The 27,220-nt window shown below is 39.0% G+C and overlaps 1 protein-coding gene across 1 annotated transcript in view; it reads right to left on the bottom strand.

Moving 5' to 3' along the window:
- The window catches only part of TMEM132C (transmembrane protein 132C), a 178,704-nt gene that overhangs the window by 25,831 nt on the left and 125,653 nt on the right, over window positions 1-27,220 (bottom strand). The window contains exons 4-5 of the mRNA XM_042829098.1: window positions 22,277-22,460; window positions 677-820 (exon numbers count right to left, since the gene is read on the bottom strand). Of these exons, the coding sequence (XP_042685032.1) occupies window positions 677-820; window positions 22,277-22,460 (328 nt within the window). The remainder of the gene's footprint in view (window positions 1-676; window positions 821-22,276; window positions 22,461-27,220) is intronic.

Here is a 27,220-nt window from a genome sequence, read left to right as displayed (position 1 = left end):
TTTGGAAAGCTGCAACAGGATTCACGCACAGCACTGTCTTTGTGCTGACTCTGCACACCCTTAAATTCCCTTCAGGGCTTTCACTACGGTCACAGTAGAGGTAGCTGTGTTGCCATAAGACAATACTACACCACTGGTGTTTGTTTCTTTGTGACATCAAGCTGCCAGTGCTAAATTGATGTATTGGGTCATGTAAGTGTTTTCTAGCCACTTCTGTGCAGAATCAACTTCTTAATTCACAACAGAATTCAGCAGAACTTGCATTTCACAACTTTGTATTGCAGTTACTGGGGAACGCACATCCAATCCATTCCACTGATGCAGCTGTGGAGGTGATAATCACAGCTGGCAAGGTAATAAGAAACATCTGGAGAAGCAGAACTAACAGCAGAGCTGTTTTTGCAGTGAATGAACTCTGTGCACAGAGGACCTGAGGTGGCATGACAAAGATCTTTTAAAATTAGAACACAAAAATTAAACACTGAAACGTTACTGAAACTTAGTATGGTGGCTGCACTGATGCACCTAAATCTCTCTTTTCTTAAAAATCCTTGTCTTTGTGCTTTTGAAACAAAAGAACAATTAATTTGCAGGAGCAGATTGAGTGTTTTTCCCAGGTTGTTATTCTATGAAAAGATGTGAAATTTCAGAAGCCAACAGGGGGGCATGAGCTTACTTTGATGACGTCTTCATCAGAGGATTTGCACTCAACTGATTCAGAGATGTCTGTCACAGCACTGTTCTCCTCAATGGAGACCACTTTGATGGGCACTGCCACAGTTTTTCCTGTGAGAATTGCGGTGTTCACAATTTCTGTATCCTGTGTACAAAACAAAGCACAGCACTGTTAAGAAATGGCTGAAAGCATTTCCAAAGAGCAAGCATCAGTTCTTCAGCAGGACTTGTACTCAAGAGGGATGCATTAGTTCTCAGGAGCTAATGACTTAAACACACCTTTTATTAGGCACAGCTTGGTAATATGCAGTAAAAGCCCTTTTATATTTCACCTGTTCAATAAACACAGTCACCTGTATTGTGCATTGTTAAACAGCAAGCAAAATGACTGCAGCTCAGTTCAGTCCAAGCAGGCACACATCACAGGTAGCTTCTACATTTAGGAATGTGGGGCTTTTCCCAGTATTTGCCTTCTACAATGTTCATTTGGGATTATTATAAAACTAGGCTTGACTGTCAATATTTGGAACAGGTTGCAAGAGTACTGAAAGTAAAAATATTCCTCTCAGAATTGAAGCCCATTGCAAAGACACAGCCTTTCTGTGAACTCTGTATCTGGAACTGTTTCAAGGTGATTTAATTTCCATTGATACGGCCAATGAAGAAATATAAGGAATCCAGAAAGAGTTACAAATGCTATTAACTGCAGGGAAAATAACATGGAAATCTGAAGTTTGCACTTGGGTCGTGGCATACAAAAGCCTTTTGATGCACCATCATCTAAGCTGAACTCCTCTAACTGCTGGACTGTTTCAGCATCATTGTAATCCCAAGATTCTCAAGCAGGAAGAACTTCAAAGTTTTCTCCAATTTTTTGAAATTCCAACTCCATAAAGTGAATAAAATATTCATCAAAATTCTCAGCAGCAAAATCAACAGCAGTGCAGGAAAACGGAGCATTGATACTATTGACATTGGCTTTAATTCAGGTTTAGTGAGCTTGAAATCTAGGTCAGACCTTATTTTCATCTTGCAACTTGCTATTTCTCAGGTTCTCCTACTGCTCACATAAGAAACCCCACCAAATATTAAAAAGAAAAGTATTAAAAAAGGGATGTTGACTGTTCAATGAAAGTCATTTGTGCAAACAGAGAGACTCAACACAGTAAATTAGAGCCAGACATAAATACCATTGATGGAAAGTCTAAGGTCACTCTTAGAACCCCCTGACCTTCAAAGCTGCTCTTCTATCAGCAGACTTCCAAAGCAACAAGCATGCAGTAACCTGCATAGCTTCACCAAAATCAGGTTCAACACATTTTTTGCTGTGTATTTGGCTATTGCAAATGCTGCATGTCCTCTGAAATTAATCTTTTGTCTCCATCCCTTAGTGCCTTATTTTTTGTGACTCAGAGTGTTAAACAGTGTGAACAAAGGACTGCAGGGTGGAGGAGCAGCAGGAGAGTTTGTGGAAATGACAGGACATCTTTTCAGGCTATCTCAGCTCTGCTCTGAAATGATTCTACTCAGATCCGCTTCGTCTTTAGCAACTCATATGAGTTACTAGTGGAGAAATCTAATTTAAAGGGACAGGTTCAAAAGAAGAGCAATGCCACAAGTAGAAATACTTCAGATATAAAACATGCTGTTTGGCTTGGGGATCCATTCGTGTTTGTATTTAATGGCAATTCATGAAGTTTTACACAAAAGTAAGAAAATCAGGCACACAAAACAAATGGAAACAAACACCACATCACTGTTACGAAGAAGATGAAAAACAAAATGTGATTATGCAGTGAAATGAAACTTCACTGCTACAAGCAGCAGAGCAAATTCATTATCTGGCTTTAGCTTGCAACAGAGTGCTTGGGAGTCACTGGAAATAGCTTTGCCTATGTCACAAGTTGGTAACTGCATGCTGCTTTGGTTAAAAAAACAAAACCCTCCCACAAAAATACAAAACGAAGCAAAACAAAAACAACAACACTTTGTAAGAGGAATATCACCTGTAAGATGTGAAGTGCTCCTCAGCTGAGCACTAGCAAGATTTAAATGACTGAACTAAATGACTGTGTCTGGTTTTGAGAAATCTTCAATAACGACTTTCTCAGCTGAAGAAAGATTACTGTCTCCATATACACAAGTCTTCTGAAAACCAGAAAGAATAAACTATTTTCTATGTTCATGGACAGGGCTTGGATAATGGGCTTAAGCTGCAACAAGGAAGATTTGTTTGACATTAAGGCAGTCTTTATTATACAAACAATGATAGAGAATTTCTGGAATAGATTGTCTGGGACAGAATAAAAGACATCATCTATCATGAAAGAATTCAGAAGAAAGCTCACACTATGTATCTTTCAGAAATAACATCTGTTCTTTGAGCAGGGTAGAAGAAGAAAGGGAGCAGGTGACCTCGTGCTTCCTTCCACCTCTCTTTGTTATGATTCTCCAATTTTCAGAACTGAGTGGTAACACAGTAACCCATATATCTTATATCCTAAATAAGCCTATTCTGCTTCATCTATCCCAAATAATATGATCCATCCTCACCAGACAAAAGAAAATGACCTATACCTTTAAAATGAAAAACCTGATAGGCAAATGTGAGTGATTTTCTGCTTTCTGCACTATTTAGTGCAGAACTGTTGCACCAATTGCCAAGTAATAATCTGTCACTTCTGTTTCTCTCTTTCCAATAAGTCATTATCGGTGTATCTCAATTCTAAGTGGGTTTGATATAAAGCCACTGCTACAAAGGTTTGAAAAACCTTTAGAAATTTCTCAAGACCTTTCTATAGAGAAGACAGGAAATTTGACTACTAGTGCATTATCAGCAATTAGAAAACCTCAATTTTCTGTCCTTTGCTAATGGTTGCACTAAAGGAAGTCGTGCGCATATGAATGAATTTGTTTTGATTAATGACTTCAGAGCTGCATGTGCACCAAAAATCTGCAAAAGGAGGTTTGTTTGTGATCAAGGTTACTGAAGTTTTACATCTCTTCTTTGGCCAGTCACATTCAGGAATGTCAGATGCATGATGTGCACAAAGGGGGGAAAATACACTGGAAATGTTACCCAGTACCTTCCCAAATAGGACCACTGCAAGCATTAGAGAGTCCCAGCATTACAAAGAAATTGGTAGCCTCCACACTTCAGCTTGCTGTATTTAATCTCCACTGATAGCAGTCACAACTCATTGCTATTACACACATTTGGAAATACTGAAATACAAACAATTAGTATACTATATAGCATGGTAAAAGTAATTTTCAAATCTGTCCTTTCCCTTATTTGGTCTGTAGGTGCCCTGTGCTATTCATCTATGATCTTTAATAAACAAGATCAAGGAAATGAGTCTTCATTCTTCTGCCTTTTTCTTTAGAACTAAAATAGAGTAACAAGCATCCTATTTCCCTCTATATGGAAGAGCCTTGTGGCACAACTTCTGCCTCCTCTGTGTTTCCTTTGTATTGCTCCAATACAGCCTAAGGCTTTAATGTAACTCAGATCTGACCCAATGCCTGCATCTGCACCCACACAAGAGCTGTCAGGCAGAAAAGTAAATAACATAAGGAAGAATCCATAGTCCAAGACTCCCTAAAAGCTGAATTGAAATTCATAAAAATAAAAGGAGCTTAAATAGAGCGGTCTGTCTGTCTGCTCTGTAACACTGAGCACTCTGGATGTGCACCACAGACAAGAGAGATAATAAAAAAGATTTAATCAAGAAGCTCACAAGCTAAAACTGGTAGGTTACATCAGTCTAATTGTTTGGAACTCTTCCATGTGTGACTGTAGAAAGCTACCACAGTTACAAACCCTGATTTTACATCTGTGTAAATCAGAAAATGAATTAATGTCCATCTCAAAGAAAAATGGTGAGATTGGAGGCAGGCAGGAGTCAGACTCTACATTACATTACATTACATTACAACCTGTGTTCAGTGAGAGCAATACACGGTATTTGAGGCAAACATCACCAACCTACAGGAAGGATCAGAGCTTTCCTGCTTAGAGCCAGGTGGAATTTTGGCTAACCTTGATGTCATAACTTGAAGTACCAAGGATATTGCTCATGCTCTGGTTTTGGTTACATCAGAGTTAATTTGATTAAAGTCCACTAGCAGTAATGTTGGTCTAAACATCTCCTTCCACAGCTGCACTCATTGTGCTGCCTCACAGAAAATTCAGCTGAATTGTTATTCAAAAACATCAATGCATTTCTAGAAAGGGAAAATGACATTCATAAAATAAATGTGTTCCAGCCATTTGAAATCAGGGAGAGCTATGGCTGACTCTGCAGGAATCTGACTGCTCATCCCACCACTGCTGCAGTCAGGGAACTTTCACCAATGTCAGTGGGAGCAAGAGCACAGAATCTGAGCAATAGCTGCTTGCATTTAGCTGAAGAGCAAAGCTCGTGTTCATCCAACCTCTCAATTGTAAGAAGGCAAGCATTCAGCCATGACTAATTTAGGAACTAATTCAACATTAAATTGCGGCAGAATGTGGAAGCAAAGTGACAGCTGTTTAATTAAAGTCTAAATCCGATTAGATGGTGTTATCAAGAGAAATCCATGGGAGCCTGAGGTCATGAGAATGGTCCTGTTTGCAGGCAGAAAATTCTCTAAGTGGGATCTCATAGAATGATGTTAATCATAGCATTATGATTTCTCCTTCACAAACACAACACCTGATATGCAACAAACCCACTTAGACCTGAAGGAATGACACAGAAGTGGTAATTATGCTTTACTTTATAAGCAAAGTTTATATTTAAAAACTTTGTGGAAAGAGACAGTCAAGGCACTGCCCACCTTAAAATCAAGAGACTATTTGCCTTATGGAAAAAGGACAGAAGAAGCAAGCCCTTGCATGTTGTTGACAGCGCTTCAATGAGTGAAGACAGTGCCTTTGCAGGAAAGCTCCAGGAGCTGTCCTGTGCTTCCAACTGTTGTTCAGCCCATCACCCTTGATGAGCAGTGACACCCTGGCAATGCAGTCACAAAATAAAATGGAGATGTGGGAAATAGAAAGTAAACTCCACACGTACCAGTTGCAAACAGTATAAATATTCTACTGATGAGCAGTAAGTTATGCATTACAGGTTTCCAGGGCATCCTAGTTAGAGAGATGCACAGAATTGTTCTGCTCTGCAGACAATTGTTATGCTGATTTGTGTGTCTGGTGACATGATTTGGGTTATTAATACTACTAAGATTACAGCTGATTAACAAACTGACATTGTTAGGCAGCAGATTCTGTTTATCTACATTAATTCCATGATTAAAAATAAATTACACATTGAGCTTTCTGCCAAATGGATTCTCTGACACTCACATTCACGGGCAGTATACACAGAAAAAAGGGAAAGAAGCTGACATTGCTCCTAAATTCTTAGCACACACTGCAGAAAAACAGGAAGGTTCCTACAGATGAAAGTTTACACCAGAATAGAGGACTTCCCTGAGGCAAATTGACCTCACGGCAGACAGCTGGGGAGGACAAATTTTGTTAGTGGGATTTTGGCTTGTTCTGTTCCTTCACTTGATCCCAATGCTATCAGCCCACCACTTGTAAATCCTGTTCTGCTTTGCTCATCTTCATATAAACATGAGGACTTCTATTTTGTGAATAATGCCACGGTGCAAAAGAAATGGGGTAATGCCATTAAGCAGTAAAATCAAGAGACCCACTCTTACTTAATAGCATCTGTCAGTGCTCAGACATGGATCCATGTGGAATCTAAGTGATTCTACGACCCTTAGATCCATAGCATGATGGTAAAACTGAAAGAAATGAGCAGATAAATAGTGGTGAAAAATGAAGCCATTCAAAATCCCTATAAAAAACAGATCCATTCAATATAAGTGGTCAATTCTGCAGCCTCTTTTTGACTGGGATAGCAGTGCAGAAGATCCCTGTATCTTTTGGAAGTTAATTCTCTTCGACACACGACAGCCCTATGAGATATCTTCTTTTTATTAATTCTTTGTTAAACAGCCAACAAGGGACATGGCACAAAAAATTAAGGACAGTACCTTCCCTAAAGAACAAACAATCCAGAAGTCAAACACAGATAAAACATCATCCATGGAAAGACCCGAAGGTAGATGTTGGCACTGTTCTGTCCCCAGCATGCACAGCATTTGTTTGAAGTGTTTGATCAACATGATGTCTGGGGTTCTCCAGGAGTTTTAAAGAAGGTAAGTGGAGGAAATTTGGAAACAGGAAGATAAGGAAACAAACTCATTTTTCATTTCCCAGCAGAGTAGCTTTGACACAGGCAAAGACCATCAGACCAAGCTGGGCACTCTCACTCTTTCCTCATAGGTTGGCCCACTGCTACAAAAATAATGCCTGGCACCAGAAGGAGAGAAAACAAAGTCAGGCAGGATGGGAAAGGTTCAATCTTTTCTGTAGGTTCTGTGAGCCATGTAATTTATTACAAAGATCTGAGTGTCTTTTCAAAATGGGAACACAGTGTTCTGCAAATGCAATGCCTTTTTAATCAATGATCTTGTCGCTGTTTACAGTCTATATATTGAGATAAATCTTAATTACTGTCCCCCACCCCCATCAGCAACAGATCGTTCCATTTTCTTCCCTGCTTGTATGATTTTCATATGCACTGCTAGTGGGAATTTTGAAACCTCATAAATTAAACTCTGCAGGCAGAAAAGGGGAATGTAGAATATATTAACAGAAATGGATGCAGAAAAATTTATTTGGATTCTTAGATGACTAATCCACACTTTGCAGCAAATCTACCCTGTTAACTTGCAGACTTGTGAAAGTACTCAGTAATTACTTCTACGTAGCAATGAAGACTCAATTGGTAAATGTAATTCTAGCATCTCTCAAAAGCGAGAATCTCCTTTAAAAAGTAAGAAAAAAGCAACAGCAACTGAACAAAATGAGGTATGTCTGGAATTGCTTTGTTCGCAGTACAGCTCGTGACATAATTTTACAGATAGATTGAAGTTATAAAGCCAGTACTCAGAGCTTTGTATCTGTATGAAGGCCACACTGACTTGGTCAGATACACTCTATCCCCACTCTATCAAGCTTATTATGACAACAAGAATTCACTTTCTGTTCCACATAATTTTGAATTAAAAAAGTAAAATCTTGTTAGAATAAACTATTGCCACCTGCGAACTCTACAAGTGGCATTCTGGGTAACAGACAAACATTCAGTATGAGAATGTTCTGTTGTAAGGAGAAACACTCCAAAAAATATGGTAAGAAATGTTTTGCTTCAACTTGGAGGCTGAATCTTTCTTCAAAGCTGATGGAAACAGCACATTTACTGTCAGAAAAGGCAGAGCCTTGTGATCCTTAAAGATGTCCCTTCACTTCAGCTGTGTTTGAAGCTAGGTGGAACAAAGAAACCTTATTAGCTGGTAGGCCCAGAAAGGTATCGTGACTCTAAAGGTCTGTACAAACCTATATATCTCCTATATATCTCTTCTGCAAGGAAAGAGACGTCAGCGTCCCCCAAAGCTGCAGACAAGTGAGTTAACTGTCTCCAACACTCCTTCCTTCCACCTGTCATAGAACAGTCACACTACCTGAATCATGAGTAACACGCTCAGCTCATGTGACAACACATTGCACTTGCATTTGCCACATTTTTTAATGAATCAGGGCCACAAGAAATAACTTCAGAACTTCCCTTCCACCCTGAATTACTCTGACAAGATGATCTCCTTAGATAATCTGACCCCCTAGGTGAAGGGAAATGCAAATTAATGGCATGAAATTCAATCCACAGAACATTTTCATGCTTGACTGTGTCTTCCTTTACTGTCTCAAAAGCTGTAAATGTGCACAGTTTGTCTTTTCTAAGTGTCTATCATAATCAATGTGTATCAACAGTGATTGCGCCTCTGGCTGGGGGACTCTGCTTTGTAGGAGCTGTGACACTGAATTCAATGAGGTATAACTCACTAGAAAGACAAGTATTTTGCTAAAGCTGTCTCTATTTCCTGTTGTCTACAGTGAGTATGTTAGGATTGTGTGGCTGGTATATATTTTCAAAGAAAGATGGTATTTCCTGCTGTGTGGAGGAAGAGTCTGTAAGTGAAAATGATTTCAAAGGCAACAATTCTGGGACCACTTAAAACACAGCTGAAAGACATAAGGATAATGGCAGGTGACAGTAAGCAGAAGTATGCATTTCATCTTTCTATAACCAAAATAAGGTCATAAAGGCGACTGAAAAAAGATGGGGAGCAGAAGTCCACTTTCTATTTCTCTTTATTTAGGCATAAATGAACAACAACAAAAAAATCCTGATTTTTAAAAAGATGCATATCTGTTAGACAAGAAAGAACCTGCTCATCCTCTTTGTATTTTCATTCCTTACTTGCAGTAATTTGTTAAACTGACTCAGAGAGAACTTACATAAAATCATATCATGTAGAGAGAAAAACCTGTAGTAATAGGTTGAAATGTGTGCGATTACCCGAGATGTTCCTACTTCAGCATCATTACTGGTCATTCTGAGTATAAAGAATGTAAACAGATGAAAAGGTGTGAAGCAACAGGTAAAAAACCCTTATCTGGAGACCAATATAATCGAGAGACTTTGTCCTTCTTGTTTCAGAGCTCTGCCATTGTAAGCAAGCTTACAGTTACTTTCTGAATACATGTAAACCTCATGTATATAAGCAATCAACTGTCCTAAATTCCTCCAAAAATTCACGTTTTTAAACAACTTTATACTGCAAAAACTATATATGTGTCATCTATAACAGACAGGTGACAACAACTACAGTTCTTATCCACACATATAATTACTTCTAATGAGCACTCCTAGTAGAAAAGGCAAATGTTTGGAAAAGAGTGATGACAAACATATCAAAAGCAGTAGCTCAGTGACTAGCTACTTACAGTATTCCCAGGGAAGGATAAATATTTACTACCGATTCCAAAAGCTACATCAATAAATGGCCTCAGAACCTGCAACATGTTCTGTTCTTTATAATCTCAGAACTAGTTTTTCATTTACTCAAACTTCTAAGGAATAATTGTCTGAAAAAGCCTGCAGCTATGATGAATACCTCTCGTGTTTTTCTCTATTGCTGAATGGTCCTATTAAGCTTATCACAGATGGGAGCCTGAATGGGAGAGAAAAGCAATAGCCACCTGGTGATCTTATAATGGAATGGTTCATGGATGCTTAAGCAGCCATGGATGGAGCTATGTAATATCTTCTTGCTGAAATCATTTCATGGCTTACAGTTCTCTTTTGTTGCAAAAGGACTAATATGTGAAAATTGTCAATTTGTGAATATGTGAACATTGTCAAGGCATTTCCCAGGCTCAAGACATGTCAGCCATTTCCTTTTTTTTTTTCATGAGTCTGAGTTATTTGGAAAAGGACCCCCTGATAAATTGAGTTTGCTCCATCATTAAGCAGAACCAACACAGCTCTGGTGATGTCTCCAAACTGTGTTACTACCATGGGAATACAGCCAGTAGTAAAAAGGCAATTTTCATTAACAGTTTGAAATTCTTCCCATGCTCATTTCAAATAAACCTGCGGCACTGTTATACAGTTGGCTATATATCTGTAATAATATTGCTGTAATTGCAGTAATCAATAGATAGTTGCAGAGTGAAAACTTACAAGCATATTAGGACACATGCATGGGCACACACAATTCCACTGCTTGTGGAATTATTACATATGTGAGTAATCCATATCCTCAGATGCACATATACGTTCACAAATGCAATGGAAAAAAAATATGAGGCATTCTGTCTTAATAGAGCCACATACTTATTTTTCATTTTATACATCATATCTTTTCCATTTCATATGTAACATACTTCTATCTTGTGTGTTTCCTATATTTTGTAAACATCATGCTTTAAAATTCTAACCCACTGAAATCAGCAGTTGGCTGTAATAAAGCCAAGATGTTTTCCATCAATTGTTTCATAGTAAACCCTAAGGAGTCCCCCCTAATTTACTTTCCTCTAGTCAGACCCCAGCTCTTCTACATCACCTGCTGACTTCAACCTGAAGTATGGGGGTTCCATTCCTCAGATAAAACCGGCTGACATAATTGCCTGTAGCAATAAGAACGACACATACAAGGGCTTTTCCACCACTCAGTGGTGACATGCATCAGAGTGATACTTGTGCTGTTATGAGTTTATTCCTTCACACATTACAAACGTTCACTGTGGTCAGAATGAAACTACTATTAACACTGACATGAGCAAAGTCTGTGCAGACACGGAGCAGAGCAGTACTCTAAAATTATGCTGGGCAATAAGGGTGGAAATCTCACCGTGATTTCTCAATGCTGGGAGTCAAGAAGCCTCACAGTGAGGGCCTGATGTTTACAAATACCCATGCACACTTTTTATTGGCTTCAGTGTGCAGTGCTGTATTGTTTAGCAGTAGCAGGAGAAATGACCAAGAAAGTAAATACTGTGTAAAACTGAACTGTTTTGTGTCAATTAGACTATACACCAAAGAAATCCACACAGTTACAAGCAAAGAATTGGCACTTTCAGAGATGTGCTTTACAACAGCTTCACTTGACAGTTTGCAGCTCTGAGGAAAGATTGCAATGCCTAAGAATAGAGTGTCATTTAGATGCTCATAGGTATTATGCCTGGCCTCCAGATGTTCTTCCAGAAGGGCACAGGTGTCCTGTAGGCCTGTGTCATACCTGGCAGTCCTGGATGGATGGCTGAGACTCTACAGCATCTATAATGGCATTAGACACCAATGTGCTGTCACCCGGATTGTTCCCTCTTTTCTTCTCCTTGAATCAACTTATGCAAGTTAAGTTTGCAATTTGCCAACTTCATGCTACAGGAACCTACAGCCTTTTCTCTTTCATGACCACTACGGAGCATTGTGAACTTGTTTTATTTGTGTAGATTGATATGTTATTGATTATTTGTGAGTTACTTTCTCCTACAGGGAGTATTCATCTTCTACAAGTTCTTCAGACTCCTCAATCTTTGGCCATGGAGCGCACATGGGCACTTGGCTCAGGTTTCTGGATTTCAGAACTCTATTTAGAACACAGTGGAAGTGAAGCAGACAGCATCTGCTAAAATCTTTCATTTTAATTTAGTCTATTTTGAAACCAGCTAGAGAAAATTTCTACTTGCTCTTCCCTATTTTGGCTGTACATCTTTAATATTTGATAAGCACAATCTGTAACCCATACACAGTAGAGCTTCTTATAGAACTGCTATGAGAAAGTAGTAATAAAAATGCAGAAAATAATCTTTCTATTATTCCCTATCCTTGTCCATAGATTATTCTTCCTTTTCTAATAGTTTATTGATTTCACTGACTTCACAGCAGGTCCACATAAGCAAAGCACACAGAGGGCATGAAGAAAGATTATTGCATTAATGAGAGAAGGTACTGTACAGATGTCAGAAACTTAGTGCATCAGAAACTTAAAAAGATGAGAGTGTGGCACACATGAAAATTAGATTATTGCCTTGACACATGTCTAACCATTCTCACCATACATAGGAAGTAAAAACAACATATATGAATATAGGGGCAAGGACTAGAGACTGTATAACCACAGATCCATTCTTTCCTCCTGATTCAAGCAAAGATGTCCTTTACCTTCAGAAGTTGCTTTAAGACATCATGCTAGCCAGAGATTCAGGGCTGAAGAAGCATGCTTGAAAGACACTGCTATGACAATTTTGTGTCAGTGACATGAAGGACAAAGGGATCAAATCCATTTGCTTAAAGCAGTATTTCATTTGTTAGTATAACCTAAAGCAACCACAGTGACCATTATCTTTATCTGAGCATCTCAAGGCAAGTTACAGCACTGAAAAGGGGTTTGGAAAAAGGTTTGTGTGCTTGAAAGCTTGTCTGTTTTTTTTCTAACGTCACTGGATGGCTTCATAAAAGACATTATCTACAAACCTTGCTTTGCTTCCATTTTTACTCTTCATGAGTAGAGCATAATTGCCAGAACTGAGTGTGGAAGACTGGAATTCATTTTTAAACAGAAAGCTTTCACTTTTAAAGAATTTGCAGTATGAAATGATCCTGAAAGCCAAATACCTACATTGCAACGTAGGAAATACTATTTACTGTGTCCATTTTAAAGATGAGCAGACTGGTGTCTGAGTTTTGCCAAGATCCAGAAGAGACAATCTCCAGACTTGTGGCTCTTGCTCCATCAGACAGCTCCTACTTTTGCACATCAGAGTCTTAATGAGCAGTCCGTAATTTGAATGAGGTAAGAGCAGAGAGGAGGAATTACTGAGTCTCAAATGACTTATTTATTTCCACACCAAGCTCACTCCTGAAGCTTCCAGGCATTCTTAAAACATATGCCATGGGACACGTGGTGCCAGCTGGCAACTCCTCTGTTAGCCACCGCTTTTCAATGCTTGCAATTGACATTTTGTCCCAGATCCAGAATCTAAAACACAGTGTTTTCTGCAGGCTCAATCGAAGCTTCAAGCCCTATGAAGCTTCCTCCTGTTGGCACACAGGCACATAGGACCCTATACGAGATGACTCAAAGTACATCCAGGTCTTAGACTGATCGGTTTGGTTTCTGCTGATGACATAATACATGCCACAGGAGGCCTTCTGCCTTCTGTTAGCTCACCAGAATGAGAATTCAAGATCACTAAGAGGTTATAGCAGACCTTTTGGATTTCATTCAATTATGCAATGTTTCAGAACACAAAAAGGGAGACAATTCACCTTTACACCAGTCAAGGTGATTTTGTCCACATGGACTTTCCCTACCTGCATCCTGGTAAAATCTGGTTTATGCAAATGGAAATAGAAATGTTATGTCTTGGTAAAATATTTCCACATTAAAGGAAAAAAAAAGAAAACGAGATAAACTAGTTCTCTCTGAAATGGCATCCTGAGAGGAAAACTTCATAATGAACCTGAAGATTTAGACTGTCAGAAGTAGCCAGGGGGTACAAGAGTAGAATTAAATGGGCAAACGCTGGCTGAGGGCAGGAGAGACTATTGCTGCAGAGCCATCTTACATGTAAACAAAACATTGACGTGGTGGATTAACACACTGGTGTGTTTTTTAACACTAAATTTACAAGTTTCTGTTTCCCTTTCTTCTTCCTCTCGAAGTCCCCTGCTAACTTTTTTTCACTTACTTAGCTTAATCTTCAATCACTTCACTCACTTAGCTTAATCAAAATACTCATTTCACATTCTCCAAAACTTGTATAGATCTTGTCCTACAGGGCCCTGTAGAGCAATTTACAATGTACTCCCTAATCCTGATAGTGACAGTCAGCATTCAATACTCAACTACTGTAATTAATAAAACTGCACTGCTCCTATTTTTCAACAATAGAGGATTTCCAAAACTAAATTGCAGCAATAAATTACTTCATTACAGCCATATTATTGTCCTGTGAGGTAACAAATCTTGCGGAAAGACAATCAGCATTGATAAAGAAAAAAATACAGAGGACAGATCAGATGACAAGGACTTGATTAAAATTAATGCCAGTGTTACTTTTGTTCCTCATTTGTTTCCTAAAATTCAGTGTGCTGATGTACTGACACTCACAGTACTGTGCTGGTGCTTCAAATATTATGCACAACTTGTTTCTGATGGGAAAAAAAAAGTCTTGATAGATTCACTGTTCTGATTTACAGCAGTGGGGCCTCTGCTAAAGTGCATGAAGTTTTGGTCTGTTAACTCATAGTCATGAAGCATAAGTGTGCCAACCTGGAGTGCTTTGGCTTTGGAGAAGGACTTTTGCGTGCTGCCCCTCTAGCTCAGCAGAGTACTATCAGCAGCTCAGACTTTGGTGCTGTGCTGGTACCCTTTTGATTCCGAGATTATACACAGATCAAACCCTGCCACCACTGCTGCTCCCCATGCCTTTATAGCAGCTGCTGCACAAAGCGAAGAGAAAAGCCAGAAGCACAGGGCTAGCTTTCTCACCAGGACAGTACTGAACTCTGTCCTAGGTTTTACTTTTTTATTCCCCTCAGGCACAACAACACAGTTCAAAGAACAGACTCCTAATGACTTCCACGACAAACATCCTCAGTGCTGAGAATGTGGCTGGATAATGAAGTGTAAACTGAAAGCAGGGTAAGGCAAACGTGCATCTCATAACAAACCGAAGGTGAAAAGTTGCTGGGTATTTTAATCCTTGGGGTACCTCATTATAACTCTGAGGCTTATGAAAGTCCTGGTTGGTTTCGTGGTTTTTTTGGTTTTTTTTTCCCCTATACTCACTGATTACCTTACATTATAGTAAAATCTCCTTGTTGCCTAGTTATTCTCACTGTCCAAGCTAGAGCACCTCAGGACCTCATTAATTAGGGTCCAGCCTAAACAATTCATAATTCTGCTAGGTGAGCATTACAGTGAAGAATTTAGTATTCCCCAGAAACTTGAAAACTGTCATTATAGATCAAAACCAAAATTAAGAAGTTGCCAATTAAGATAAATTGTTCTTGTTTTTCCATATGGGTCACAGCTAACCTACTTAATGGTTATGTTGGCTGAGTACCTGCTGTGTTTGCAAATAAACCTGGTCTGCTCTGACTGTCACCATTCTGCCTAGCATCACTTTTAAGTGACAGCATGAGAAGGTGGAGGCTGTTTTATTCCCTAGGGAAAACCACAAATATTTGTCATCTGGAATAAATGTGGGCAGTGTGTGGACTTGCATTTATCAGTTAAGACAATTGACTGATAGCTAAAGCTAATGAAAGAGCATTAGTTTAGACAAGAACTAATACATCAACTTACACAGGAGAAAGCATTATCTAGCAATCAAGACTCCCAGCTCATCCAGCAGCTCATGAAGGAACTCTGCAATACTCTCTGCTCTTCTTTCTCCCCTTCCATTTCTTCCAAATCCTCCACAGCCAAAGTGCAGCGGAGCAGGAGAATCAGAATGAGGCCCAGCATTTGCCTCCTATCATTCGTTACGGGTGAACTCTGGCCAAATCACCTAACTCACATTTCAATCTTACAGGTCAGTAATCTCTCTGCCTTTAAATTCCAGTTGTTTCAGCTGCAAAACTGGGCAGAATGTCAGCATCTTAAAGCAGCCTCCTGTCCCTGCTGAGAAATGCTTGTCTTCTCTCCATCTGATCTGGCACTGAAGGCAGCAGTAGAGGACACATATGGTGAATACAGTCCTTAACAGATACAGCATCAAAACACACAGCCCTGCAATGTCCTTCTCAAGCACTCATCTGGGTCCAGAACTCAATTTCTGCTGGCTCATTACTATGTCTGCATGGTTTCTACTCACATTTTCATGGCAGCTGTGAAACTCCCTTTGTGATTATGTCAAACAATCAAAATTTTAATCAGTGTCATTTCAAATATAAACTGTTACCTCAGATATCTTCTTCTGATGGAGATGTACCATAAACCTGAGCCAATACCTACAGCAGCCCCAAATCTAGCCCAAAAAAATCACATGAACTGAAGAATCTCCAGACTTGACAAGTCACACAATGCAGTGCCATGAACCAATACCAAATAATCTTCAGCAGAAAAAGGACTTTGCCTAGCTCGCAGTGCTGAGATGCAGCTTAGAAGCACCTGGCCATGTCTACACAGCCCTGCACTGTGCCATGCTGTCAGAAGAAAGAGAACATGACCAGAAGAATTCTGGCAGCAAGTGCAGACTGGTAGAGGGATCCAGAATATCTTTCACTATGTTAGGATGAAAACATGATTTAAAGTCCAGTACCTCATGGAGTACCTCCTTTCACCTTCAGTTTCATCCACCCTTGAAGCTGAATTTTATCAGCTTAGCTTGTGGACTGAGAATTTTCTAGAGAGGATTCTGACATGTCAGTCATCCATCTGTGCAACACATAGTCTTAGGAGATAGTCCCTGTTCAGGTGTTGCCATAAAACCACAAGCCCCATTGAGTTGCCAGCTGTCTCACTGCACATTCTGTCTGTTCTGCAAACTTTTATTTAGTTCACAGGATTTCCCCCTTTTCAAGTCTGAGAAGCTCATATAGATTGATATCTCTCTACTACAAACAGGGATATTGCCAAAGAAAACCACAATTTCTCTATATTTTAAAGATCAGATAGCTAGCTCGCCCTCCTCAGCTGTTTAAAAATTGCAAAGTAATCTATTCAACAGCATTGTCAGATATGAAAGATGCTGAAGGAAGAAATTATATATGCCATTTTGTGCTGCACAGAAAATGACTTATAAGTCGATCCAGTGAAAAAATTAATTCCAGCCAGCTGAGATAGCCTTATTGATCCATCGCCATTTCCTGCAAAGGCAGGACTGAATGTGACTATAGGAAACAAAAGAAAAACAGAAGCTAGAATCAAAAGTGCAGTGGTTATAGAAATGATGACTGGGACTTTGAGAGAGATTGTTAAATTGAGCCATTCTGAGTCCTTTGTTTGCATTTTCTGATCAAGTTAGGATCGATAGACAACAGTTCACCAATTTTTCACTTTTGTTTCCTGATGGGTAGACAAAAAAGAGCCCATTCTTTACAGATAAGATTAATCAATATGCATTGCTAGTCTTAGCTCAATGCACTATGACATGGCCAATTTGTAAGCAGAATCCTGAGTTTGTCTGGTATAAATGTAGAGCAGTGACAAACTTTGTTTAAATTATATACCCACTGTAAATCTAAAAGAAACAACTAACCCACCATGATAAAAACTGAAGGCAAGTAAATGACCTGGGCTTCTGGCATCAGAAGATTTTAAGTCCACACAGAGCACACTCCTGTAACTAAACCATAAAACCTTTTATTCATGATAATAATTAGGGCTCTACGTTTCATTTAAGTTGTTAGTATTACTCACAGTAACGGGATAGGTTTTTTAAAATCAAATAAGTTTCTTTCAACTTACATTATTTATTTGATGTGATTCATGATTTCATTATCTGATACAATGCCTGTCAGCTGGGAAGTTTAGCATGCAGGTTATCTGTTTGTTTGTGATAAGCAAAGTGGAAAATGGATGTGTTTGGACAGCCTCCTCACAGTGAGCCCTCTCAGTGCCTGCTGCCTCCTGCTTTGTTCAAGTCTCAAAGACTAATGGGAGCGAGAATTCTGCACTTCTGTGACCTTGAAACAATGCAGCTTTACGGTGTGAAATCACAGACCGTGCAGGGATGAGAACTTTATTTAGGGCTATATTTTAAAAGGGTATCCCTTGTTGCAATGAAATACCTCAAAAAGTCTTTGTCATAAAGAATGGCATACCTAAAGCAACCCAAGTTTTGGGAGCTAAATTTTCAATCATGTGTTGTAATGGAAGGCAAACTAAGAGGCATGCATAAAAACGTAAAATGGCATTTTCAACTGAGTCACAGCTCTTCATCTTAAATGTCCAATCACTTCTGCAGCAGAATCAGCATTACACTGACTTCTAAATGTAAAGAAAGGCACCTGAAAACCAAACACTTCCTAATGAAATAGCTGACTATAGAGCAAAAAGTGAAGCTGTGCTGCCTAATGATAAGCAGTGGAGACTCAAACAACCATCTCCTCCTACCTGTTCTATCCCAAAGCACAATTTAGTGGTATTGAAATATGTATTACTCAGTTAAAGCATGAAATCTCTTGCTAGAATTCCTAACACAATTTGTGTTGAACACAAATATATAGACTTAGCTGAGATTCATGTGTGTGTGCATGCTACAAATGTGAACAATTTTGGTTTTGTTTTTTAATCTAATCAAGTGGCAAAATCAGTGTAGTTCACTGCATTTCCACATGAGAGGATAGAAATCTGAGGAAAATAGGGGAAGTAAATTAAGCAACCTTGTATACTTTAATGGTAAGCTCTGAGGTTACTTGTGATTAATTAAAAAGGTTTTCAAAATCAGCTTAGCAAATAATTAATTAAGCCCCTATGAAAGCACTTTTCTAATTGATCTTGCTACAAGTAACACAGAATCAGAAATGCTTGAGTAAGACGTGGAAGGTTAAACCTTTGGGGTAGATTTTTCTTGTCAGAAACAGTGGGCTCTATCCTCAGTTTGACTTTAAGAAATCTTTTTATTTTCTTATTTAATTCTTCTAATTGTTGAATTTTACATCCCTGGGTTTCTGTAGCTGTAGTATTTAGCAGCTGCTGTGATTTAGGTAAGTGAGGCAAGAGATCAGAAGGAGAGATTGTGTGCCTGAAGTAGCAACTATCTTTCTCCATCTATATCAGTTGGTCTAATAAATAACATTACCTCTTAATAAATCTTGCCTCTGTTAATCATTGCTACTCAATGATGGAAATACAGCATATACATTTAATCTCATCCTTTGATGAGCACATCAAGCAGCCTGCAAGAAAGATACAGGGAGTGCATGGTTACACCAAGTGCCATGCTTAAGATTTTGTCAAAGAACAACATGCGTATACATGTACAGTGAGGAATTCCCCACAGTACATCCCTTAGAAAATCATCATATGTGAGAGTTTGAAAGCAACAGAATCTTTTGGAATTACATTTTTCCTAACTTCTCTGCCTCATTTTTCTCTCTAATAACTTGAAGGGTAAAATGTCCTCCAAAATTACTCAGATTGATCAACTTCTGAGCTTAGGAAAAAATATCCTTACTTCTAATTTGCATCTCACTTTTTTTTTTTTTTTTTTTCTGGGAAAGAAATTATTTAACTTATTCTCAACTTCTCTTTCTCATTTTTTTTTTTCCACTTTTGGGTTCACTGTAGTAGCGTCCCTGTGCTGCTGCTTCTTACACAGATACGCCATTTAGCAGCATACTTAAGCACACAGAATCTGAATCCTACTAAAACCCTCTCTTTTGACCGTATGACAAATTTCCACTGATTTTTCAGCAGCTGTGTCCCACAGCTTGCTCTACTGATCCAAGCTCTTTTAAAATTTCAGATTCAGTTCTTACTGACAATGTCTTTTCATTAATCTCTCTCAATCCAAAATACCGTAGCAGCAATACGCTAATCTTTAGGAGGCACACTTTTTCTTCATCTTACTTCTTTTTGTATCATAATCAAGCACTGGCCAGTCAAGGATACTAGGCCTCTCATGCTTCATAAAATTTTGCATTCAGAATGGCTCACATGCGAGATGTTTTTCTCCATGAGTCAAAGACAGTTGGGTCACTCACAAACCACTCAAAGGTTTGCTGCTTTCATCTCTGGAGCACTGACAAGGACACCCATCAGACCAGTGGCGTGGACTCAATCAGATCTTGGGAATCCCACATCCTAATCCAATACAACAGCATTAGGCAGCTCCTTCCCTTCCTTTTCGACCTGCTCCTTCTGTCTCTTTTATTTTTTTATTTATTTTTGGCCAACTTTAAAAACTCTGAACAACAGATTTTATTTTTGATGTCAGCAGTTTTGCTGTAAGAACACTCCATGCTTAAATCAATATAATCTTCTTTACTCTCCAGAGGATTTATGAAACACACTTGCTGATAAACACTGTGATCTAATTTCTGTACACAATAACATGCTGTGGCTTTGCAGTGTGCACTGGAGATAAAGAGCAAGGTCTGACTTCTCAGTAGATACAGTATCCCCCTCTCCCTTTTCAGTGTGGCTCTTGTTTCTGAACAGGAGCATTGCCAGGTAATCAGCTCAGCCAGCGATTAATGCCTAAATGAAGAAAGCACTCTGGCTGGATCTGCAGTCTTAGCTAACAGAAAACTGTGAAAATTCCCTTTATCTACTAATATCCTGCTAGCAAAGCCAATTTTGCATTGCTATCCCATCCAACTGGATTCTATTAACACAGTATATTTTGGCTCCTGCCAAGTGTTATCACAAGGTACAGAAATGAGATAAATAAACACAAGAAAGCTTTGCAAAGAGAACGGTTTAATGATTTCTTTGCTTGAACCCTTTGGAAAGCCCTACATCTGCTGGGAATAAAGGATCTCACTTCATATGATTTATACACCACTAAATTCATTAGTTCAGACCTTTACTCCTTTGAAGAACCTTTGTAAATGCAGAAATTTTAATCTAGAATAGCCACAAGTCTGGGCATAAAGCTTGAACCTTCTATGCAGGTGCGAAGGCATTAGATCCTGCCATGTGATATGAAAAAAATCTTGCTTCCCTCAGGTGTGAGACAGGGAAAAGAAACTGGTAAATTCTTTCAAAAAAAAAAAAAAAAAAGAAAGAAAAAAAAAAAAAGAAGGAGATGTTAAGTCTGCTGGCAGACAGATGCCTATCATTTGGTACTGAAAGATACAGAAGGCATCTACTGCAAAATAAAACCTGACCAGAATAGACATCCTTACATATATTCTTAAGTCTTTGAAGACAGACACTCAAATACACTTAGGTCCACAGATAATGAGGACAATTATTTCCCTCCCAGATCCGGAATGCTGCACAGGCTTTCTGCTGACTTAACATACTTTGGATCAGGAAATTGCTGGGCATGACCTCATTTGTTATGAGCAGCAGTTTCACTTCAAAGGGGAGGCATATATTGGAGATTAGGACTTCCAGGAAATAGTACTCATCTTATTATCTCCTGCAAACCATAGAATATTACTCAAAGACTGCCAGAATTTCAGCTCGAAGGTTATGTGCATGAGAGGCAAAACTCACAAATGGGATGGATATGTCTTCTAAAGCCTGATCTGTGACATTGATTTTTCCTCTGTTTAACTGACACTCTATCCTGCTCTAGATATCTGTCAGCTTTGTGCTTCCTGAGGTCTGAGACTTCTAAAAAAGGTGCTCAGAGCTACCTCTGCATGCACCTAAATCCCACTGAAGATAAAGTGTTTGCTCAAAGATAGTGCACTAGAGACACAGGTTCTTGATTTGGAGCAGAAGTGTAATCCCAGGTTGTTTGTATGAAGGAGTGGTTCCTAACTGCTAAATCTCAGTACTTCCACGGTTCCAGCATTGCTTTGCAGAAGTAATTGCATCTTCACTGAGCCAGAGGAAGGGAAGGAAACACCTGCTTTCACAAATCACATTTGTAAGCCTTGTAAAGACTGGCAAAAGTTATGATGTCACTGGGAGGTAAATAGCCCACAAACTCATGCTGTACAGGCAGGGCAAGTAGATTTTAACCCAAGGCAATTCTTCACATGTAATTCTATACTATGCTAGCATAGAATTTTCCTTAAATACATTATTGAGACTTTATTATTTTCTGTTTCCTCTCTGAAATAGCAGGCTCTGAAACCACCAGGGAAACAGCTAGCAAAATTATTATCAGCTGCAGCCTACTAAGCACCGAGCAACTCATTCTTCAGCAAAAGGTGTTCAAGGCACCTTGCAAGTTCAAACCTTGTAACAGCAAAATAAGAAATGGGAGGGTAAATCTACCTGGCTCTGTGTTGCCAGCTGGTAGCATGGAGAGAACTGATCATTACAGAAATTCAAGATTTAAAGGCTGAGGGATTTCTGAAATGGCAGCACTCCTTCTGTGCTTTTAAATTGTGTGACATACTGGCAATTAAACGTGAGTATGATTTTAGCAAGTATTTCTATAAAGTTCTGCAACAGGAGGGAGGCAGAAAGCATTCCTTTGCAAATCTATCAGAGGCCTGGTATGTGTTTTCTCAGACTACAGAGAGATCAGATGGAGCAACATGCTGAAACAGTTTCTTACCATCGCCAGTGGAACAATTCCAACAAGATCCTTTTGGCAGATGAAGATTTCAGACAAGGTTATGTCTGTTGTCCCCTTCCGAGGGTATTCCACCTGCCAGGTGATGGGCTGCGTTCCAGACAGGCTGCTAAAACTGGCTATTTCAAAGTCCATCTGCACAACCTCATTGAATAGACTGTTACTTCTGAAAGAGGAAAACAGGGAAAGGAAAGAGCTATTACATTTGCTGAAGAAGGCAAATGAAGTGAATCATATCAGCTACTGGAGAACGCAGCTATTTAAATGCAGATATAACACAGGGCCTTTTCCAACCTACAACTTCTTCAGAGCATACAAACTGGAATTGTTCAAAATGGTTCAGGTGCTCTTAGTGTGAATACCTTGTAGAGGGATAAAACCCCTGACTTTGTGTCTAAAGAAAGCAAAATATACTTAGTCCATTATACACTTACGATTTTTGCAGGAATAATTCAACCCTACTACAAGACAGATTTGACCCTGATCAGATAAATTTAAGCCCAGTATAATTTATGACAAGAGAGACCAGAATTAGCCTAGCAAGAAGAAACAAGATTACTTGTATATGTCTAACATCAAAACTGTATAAATCCTCAGTGTAATTGAAGCTGATATACACAGCATAGAAGCCATTAAAAAAATAACATGGTTAAATGGCAAAATGAGGAAATTATTGTAAGCTTAGAGGTAAGTTCTGGAAATTTAAAACAGATACAACTGAAAGCAAATAGAAAGAGCAAAACTACGAGTGGTAAAGAACGCCTTAAATCAGGAGGCATAAGATCATTTGAACAACAAATAGGAAATAGGCTGAAATTCTTTCCCTCAAATTTCTTTAACTACATTAGAATTAAAAAGAATACATGAAAGGAATTTACTGGATTATCTGCTAGTTTAATTTTAAAAAGTAATTTAAAAAAATAATTAGACATATCAGAAAAGAAACATGCACTTTTCTGGTACTTTCCAGGCATCTTTCCACATCACAGGAAGTTCTGATATTTCATAGTGTTACTTCTACCAAGTCCTATGCTGTAATAATTATAAAATGAAGAGAAGGATGGGCATCACTCTAACTTCATCAGCTCACAGCTTCATCACACCTTTGGAGGCATTCACCAAATGACAGCTTTTCCTCTGATTTTATTTTTTTCTAATATACTATCAAAATACGCAAAGGTCTGTTTCTGAGAAAGCCCAGCATGAAGGGATCATGTACAAAGCATTTACACTATCAAGTTTTCTTTCTACCAGCAGAAATCACCATTTTAAATACTTAAGACATATTTTGTGTTATAATTTGCATGATTATTTTGTTAAGTAAACGTGTTCCCCTGATAATTACTATTTTGATTTTCATTTCATTTCGGTGGCTTCCTCCAAAAAGTCCTAATGCTGCCCAATGCTTGTAATTCATTTCCTTTTGCTGTTTTCTTGCATTGTAACACTTCTCCAATAGTGGCCAGGTTCTTTCATGCATTTAAAGAGTGATTTTGTGTAGCAATGGATTAGATGGATGGGTTTAGCAATTCATAAGTCCAGACCAGCCTGTTCCCATTTGAAGAGTTCCTACTAAATAAATCGTATAGTTTGTAAATACAAGGCAGCTGTGATAACTGCAGTTTGCACAGTTCTGGGGCATCCCAGAATGAACACGTACTGGATTGAACTTTGTAATTTATTTGAAAGCATGATAATATGCAAAATACCTGAATCACCTGAGCTACAGCATTCATTTAGCTCTAAAAGAAATCATTATGCCTGAGATTAATGACACCCGAAAGGCCATTATTTCCTCCATTTCTAGATCTCGTGCTTAGTAACTGACAGAGAAAAAGTTTTTACATGTGATTGACTATCTCAGTGCTTTCACTTATGTTAAATAGGGAATAAATTTGTGCACACATCAGAGCTGTCATAAGAGAGAAAATGTCAGGAAAGTTTCCCCGATCGGAATGTCTTTAAAACGTTGCTAAAATATTTATTCTCTAAGATACATGCCAGAAGCCAAGAATACACACAGTATAAGAGAAGGGTTTTATTGGTACTTTCTCAGAATGACCAGCAATTATGTATTTCAATGCAGGCATTTGTATGGAACGTACTCATCTCACTTTCATAGCAATAAAAACTCTATACAGTGCCACTCTGCCACCAGTTTCCTCCTTCCCTCTTCACATGGAAGAAATGGAGAGATATCAACAGCTGGGAAAGCATCCACTTGAAAAAAATATGCCTTGAGAGATGTGTAATGGCTGAGAAAAAAACTTCTCATGAAGCACATTTAGTGTTTAGAGCTTGCTCACTGACTGAAACAGCAGTTCCTTAATATCTAACATTTAGAACTGTTCAGCAGCCGAAACAGCAAGCAATTATAAAACTTTTCTGAAGTACACAACACGTCGTGATTACAAATGAAGCTTTGTGAGGGCAAAGCTTCTACGAAATTGCTCTGAGGTGGATATATGAGACTAATTTGAGTGGACTGAGAGTTCCCCTGGGCCGGTTCAATCCTTGGATTTATTCTGATTTATAAATATGCTAATAATTCATGGCTAGATTGGACTGAGCAATTGCAGAAGGGAGGAAGGACTCCCTTTGATCTGCTAAGCAGCCACTCCAGCACATGGGCATCAGAGCAGAGCGCTGACCCCATGGCCACTCCCTTGCAGGAGCAGATGGGCAATGATTATGTGCTACTTACAGGTTACAGCAGCTGAGCCAGCAAGCCAGTGATGGGGTTAGTAATTTACTAGTGGCATGGGCTAGCAGTTAACCCATTAACGTTGTTAGCCCAGGAGGATGAGGGGGAACTGTTTGCAGAGCTGTATGAACACTTACAAGGAGATCAGTTTTAGAAAAAGAAACATCAGAAACATTCTGTTAAAGGAAAGTTAATAAAAAAATGCATTAAAAGCAAAACAGAATAAACACTGGGAGAAACTCATGGAACTCACCAGCTCTTGCTAGCTGTATTGACAGAACACACCCTTTTGCTATCAGCTAGAGTAAATGTAACCATATTCTTGATTTTAAAATATTTTTGAGCATGACAATAACCATTTCTTTAAAACTATGAGCCATCCAAACCTTCAACACCTTGAGATATATTTTCTTTTGGAAGGACATTTTCTTTCCACAGGAACTCAAGTCTGGCCGTATCCAAAGCTACATTTAAGTCTCTTCAACATGGGATACATGAGCCACACATAAGGTAGAACACAGGTAGTGCTAGAATGAAACACAGGTTTTGTTTCCTTGCAAAGGTCTAGTGTGAAGTGGAATGGTGTTCAATATGTGGGTGCTGAAATGGCTTGTGCTGGGCTCATATGGCAGTGCTCAGCTCAGCCCAGAAAGCCCAGTGCTACCAAGGCTTTCAGGGTGCAGTGGGAGAAGGAAAGAAGATAACTGCTTCAAAATCAAAAAGCAGTGTAGAGTCCTCATCTGATGTAAGATCCATACACGAACGGAAATCTTTGTTGAATGCCTGTCTACATGTGTGGACCAGCAGTCTCTGATGAGAGATTTCAGAGCTGGGTTATTGCTCTGAGTAATATAGCAGTTTCAGCTCTTAAATAAGTGAATCTTAAGACTGCTGTAGGCTAAATCAATATTCTTGATTTATTATGGGGGCTCTCAAAAGAGAAATTTTTAAAAGCCTAGATTAAAAACATTTTTCAGACATCCTTCATTCCAACAGATTTTCACAGACAGTCCTTAGAGGACCAAGAATTATTTTGACCTCCTGAAAATTTAGCAACTCTTTTCCTTTTTAATGCTGCCCAGTTTGACAGTGACATCTTAATGCAAGATGAGCACTTAGTAAATGACATAAAAAATTGAAAAGATTATAAACCCCATTTCCCCATAGTTATACTGCATATCCTAGTCTTCACTAAAATTAGTGCACGTTACTACCATGAGCAGAGTCAAGCCCTCATCAGAAGCCAATGGCCAGACTGGACCAAGAATGATCTGTACTTCAGCCTGTGAATGCTTCTTCCCATCTTGGAAAAGTCTGGAATGGAGTAAGACATGCATTCCTGCTTTCTTCAACTTCTTGCTCCTCCTGCACTCCTCCTAAACATATTTGGTAATGAATTACAGCAGTTTAACTAAAATTATCACAGAATCATAGAATCATAGAATCACCAAGGTTGGAAAAGACCTAAAAGATCACCCAGTCCAACCGTTCACCTATTCCCAATAGCTCCCACTAAACCATGTCCCTCAACACAACATCCAGCCTTTCCTTGAACACCCCCAGGGTTGGTGACTCCACCAACTCCCTGGGCAGTCCATTCCAGTGCCTGACCACCCTTTCTGAAAAGTAATACTTCCTCATGTCCAGCCTGAATCTCCCCTGCCGTAGCTTGAAACCATTCCCTCTGGTCCTATCACTAATGACACGAGAGAAGAGGCCGACCCCCAGCTCACTACAAGTTTATAACAGAACACAGAGGTTAGAACCTGATCTGGAACGTGACTTAGGATGATTTTAAAGATGATGAAATTATGCACACAGCTCTGTACACATCAATTCACCTTCACAGTCAGTGCTCAGCTCTAACAAAGGCTGGGCCATTAGCAACCCAGGTCCCATTGAATTAGTCACCTATGAGCGAAGTGCTGTAATATCTACCACTATGACCTTCAGCCATCCATTCCTATTCCGAAAGGTCTGATCAGCAAATGGAGGACAAAATGCTTAGTATCAGTTTCTTTCAGCAGAGCTGTTACAAAGGTAATCCCCTTTGCAAAACCATATAAAGCATGCAGTAATTAAAGAAGAATGTCAACTATTGTAGGCAAAACAAAGTTTAAATTTCTTATTTGCAATATTACCCTAGCTTTCTTCCTTAAACCATAAAAACTAGCAGAGGAGAAAAAAAGGATGATCTATGTTGGGAATTTACAGACAGGGAG

This window comes from Centrocercus urophasianus, unplaced genomic scaffold (assembly GCF_019232065.1).
Source record: "Centrocercus urophasianus isolate 14NV4802_14NV808 unplaced genomic scaffold, USGS_Curo_1.0 seq_30, whole genome shotgun sequence".
NCBI classification, from domain to species: Eukaryota; Metazoa; Chordata; class Aves; order Galliformes; family Phasianidae; genus Centrocercus; species Centrocercus urophasianus.
The sequence above is the reverse complement of the archived record's forward strand: the minus strand, read 5'-3'. Positions and strand labels throughout refer to the sequence as shown.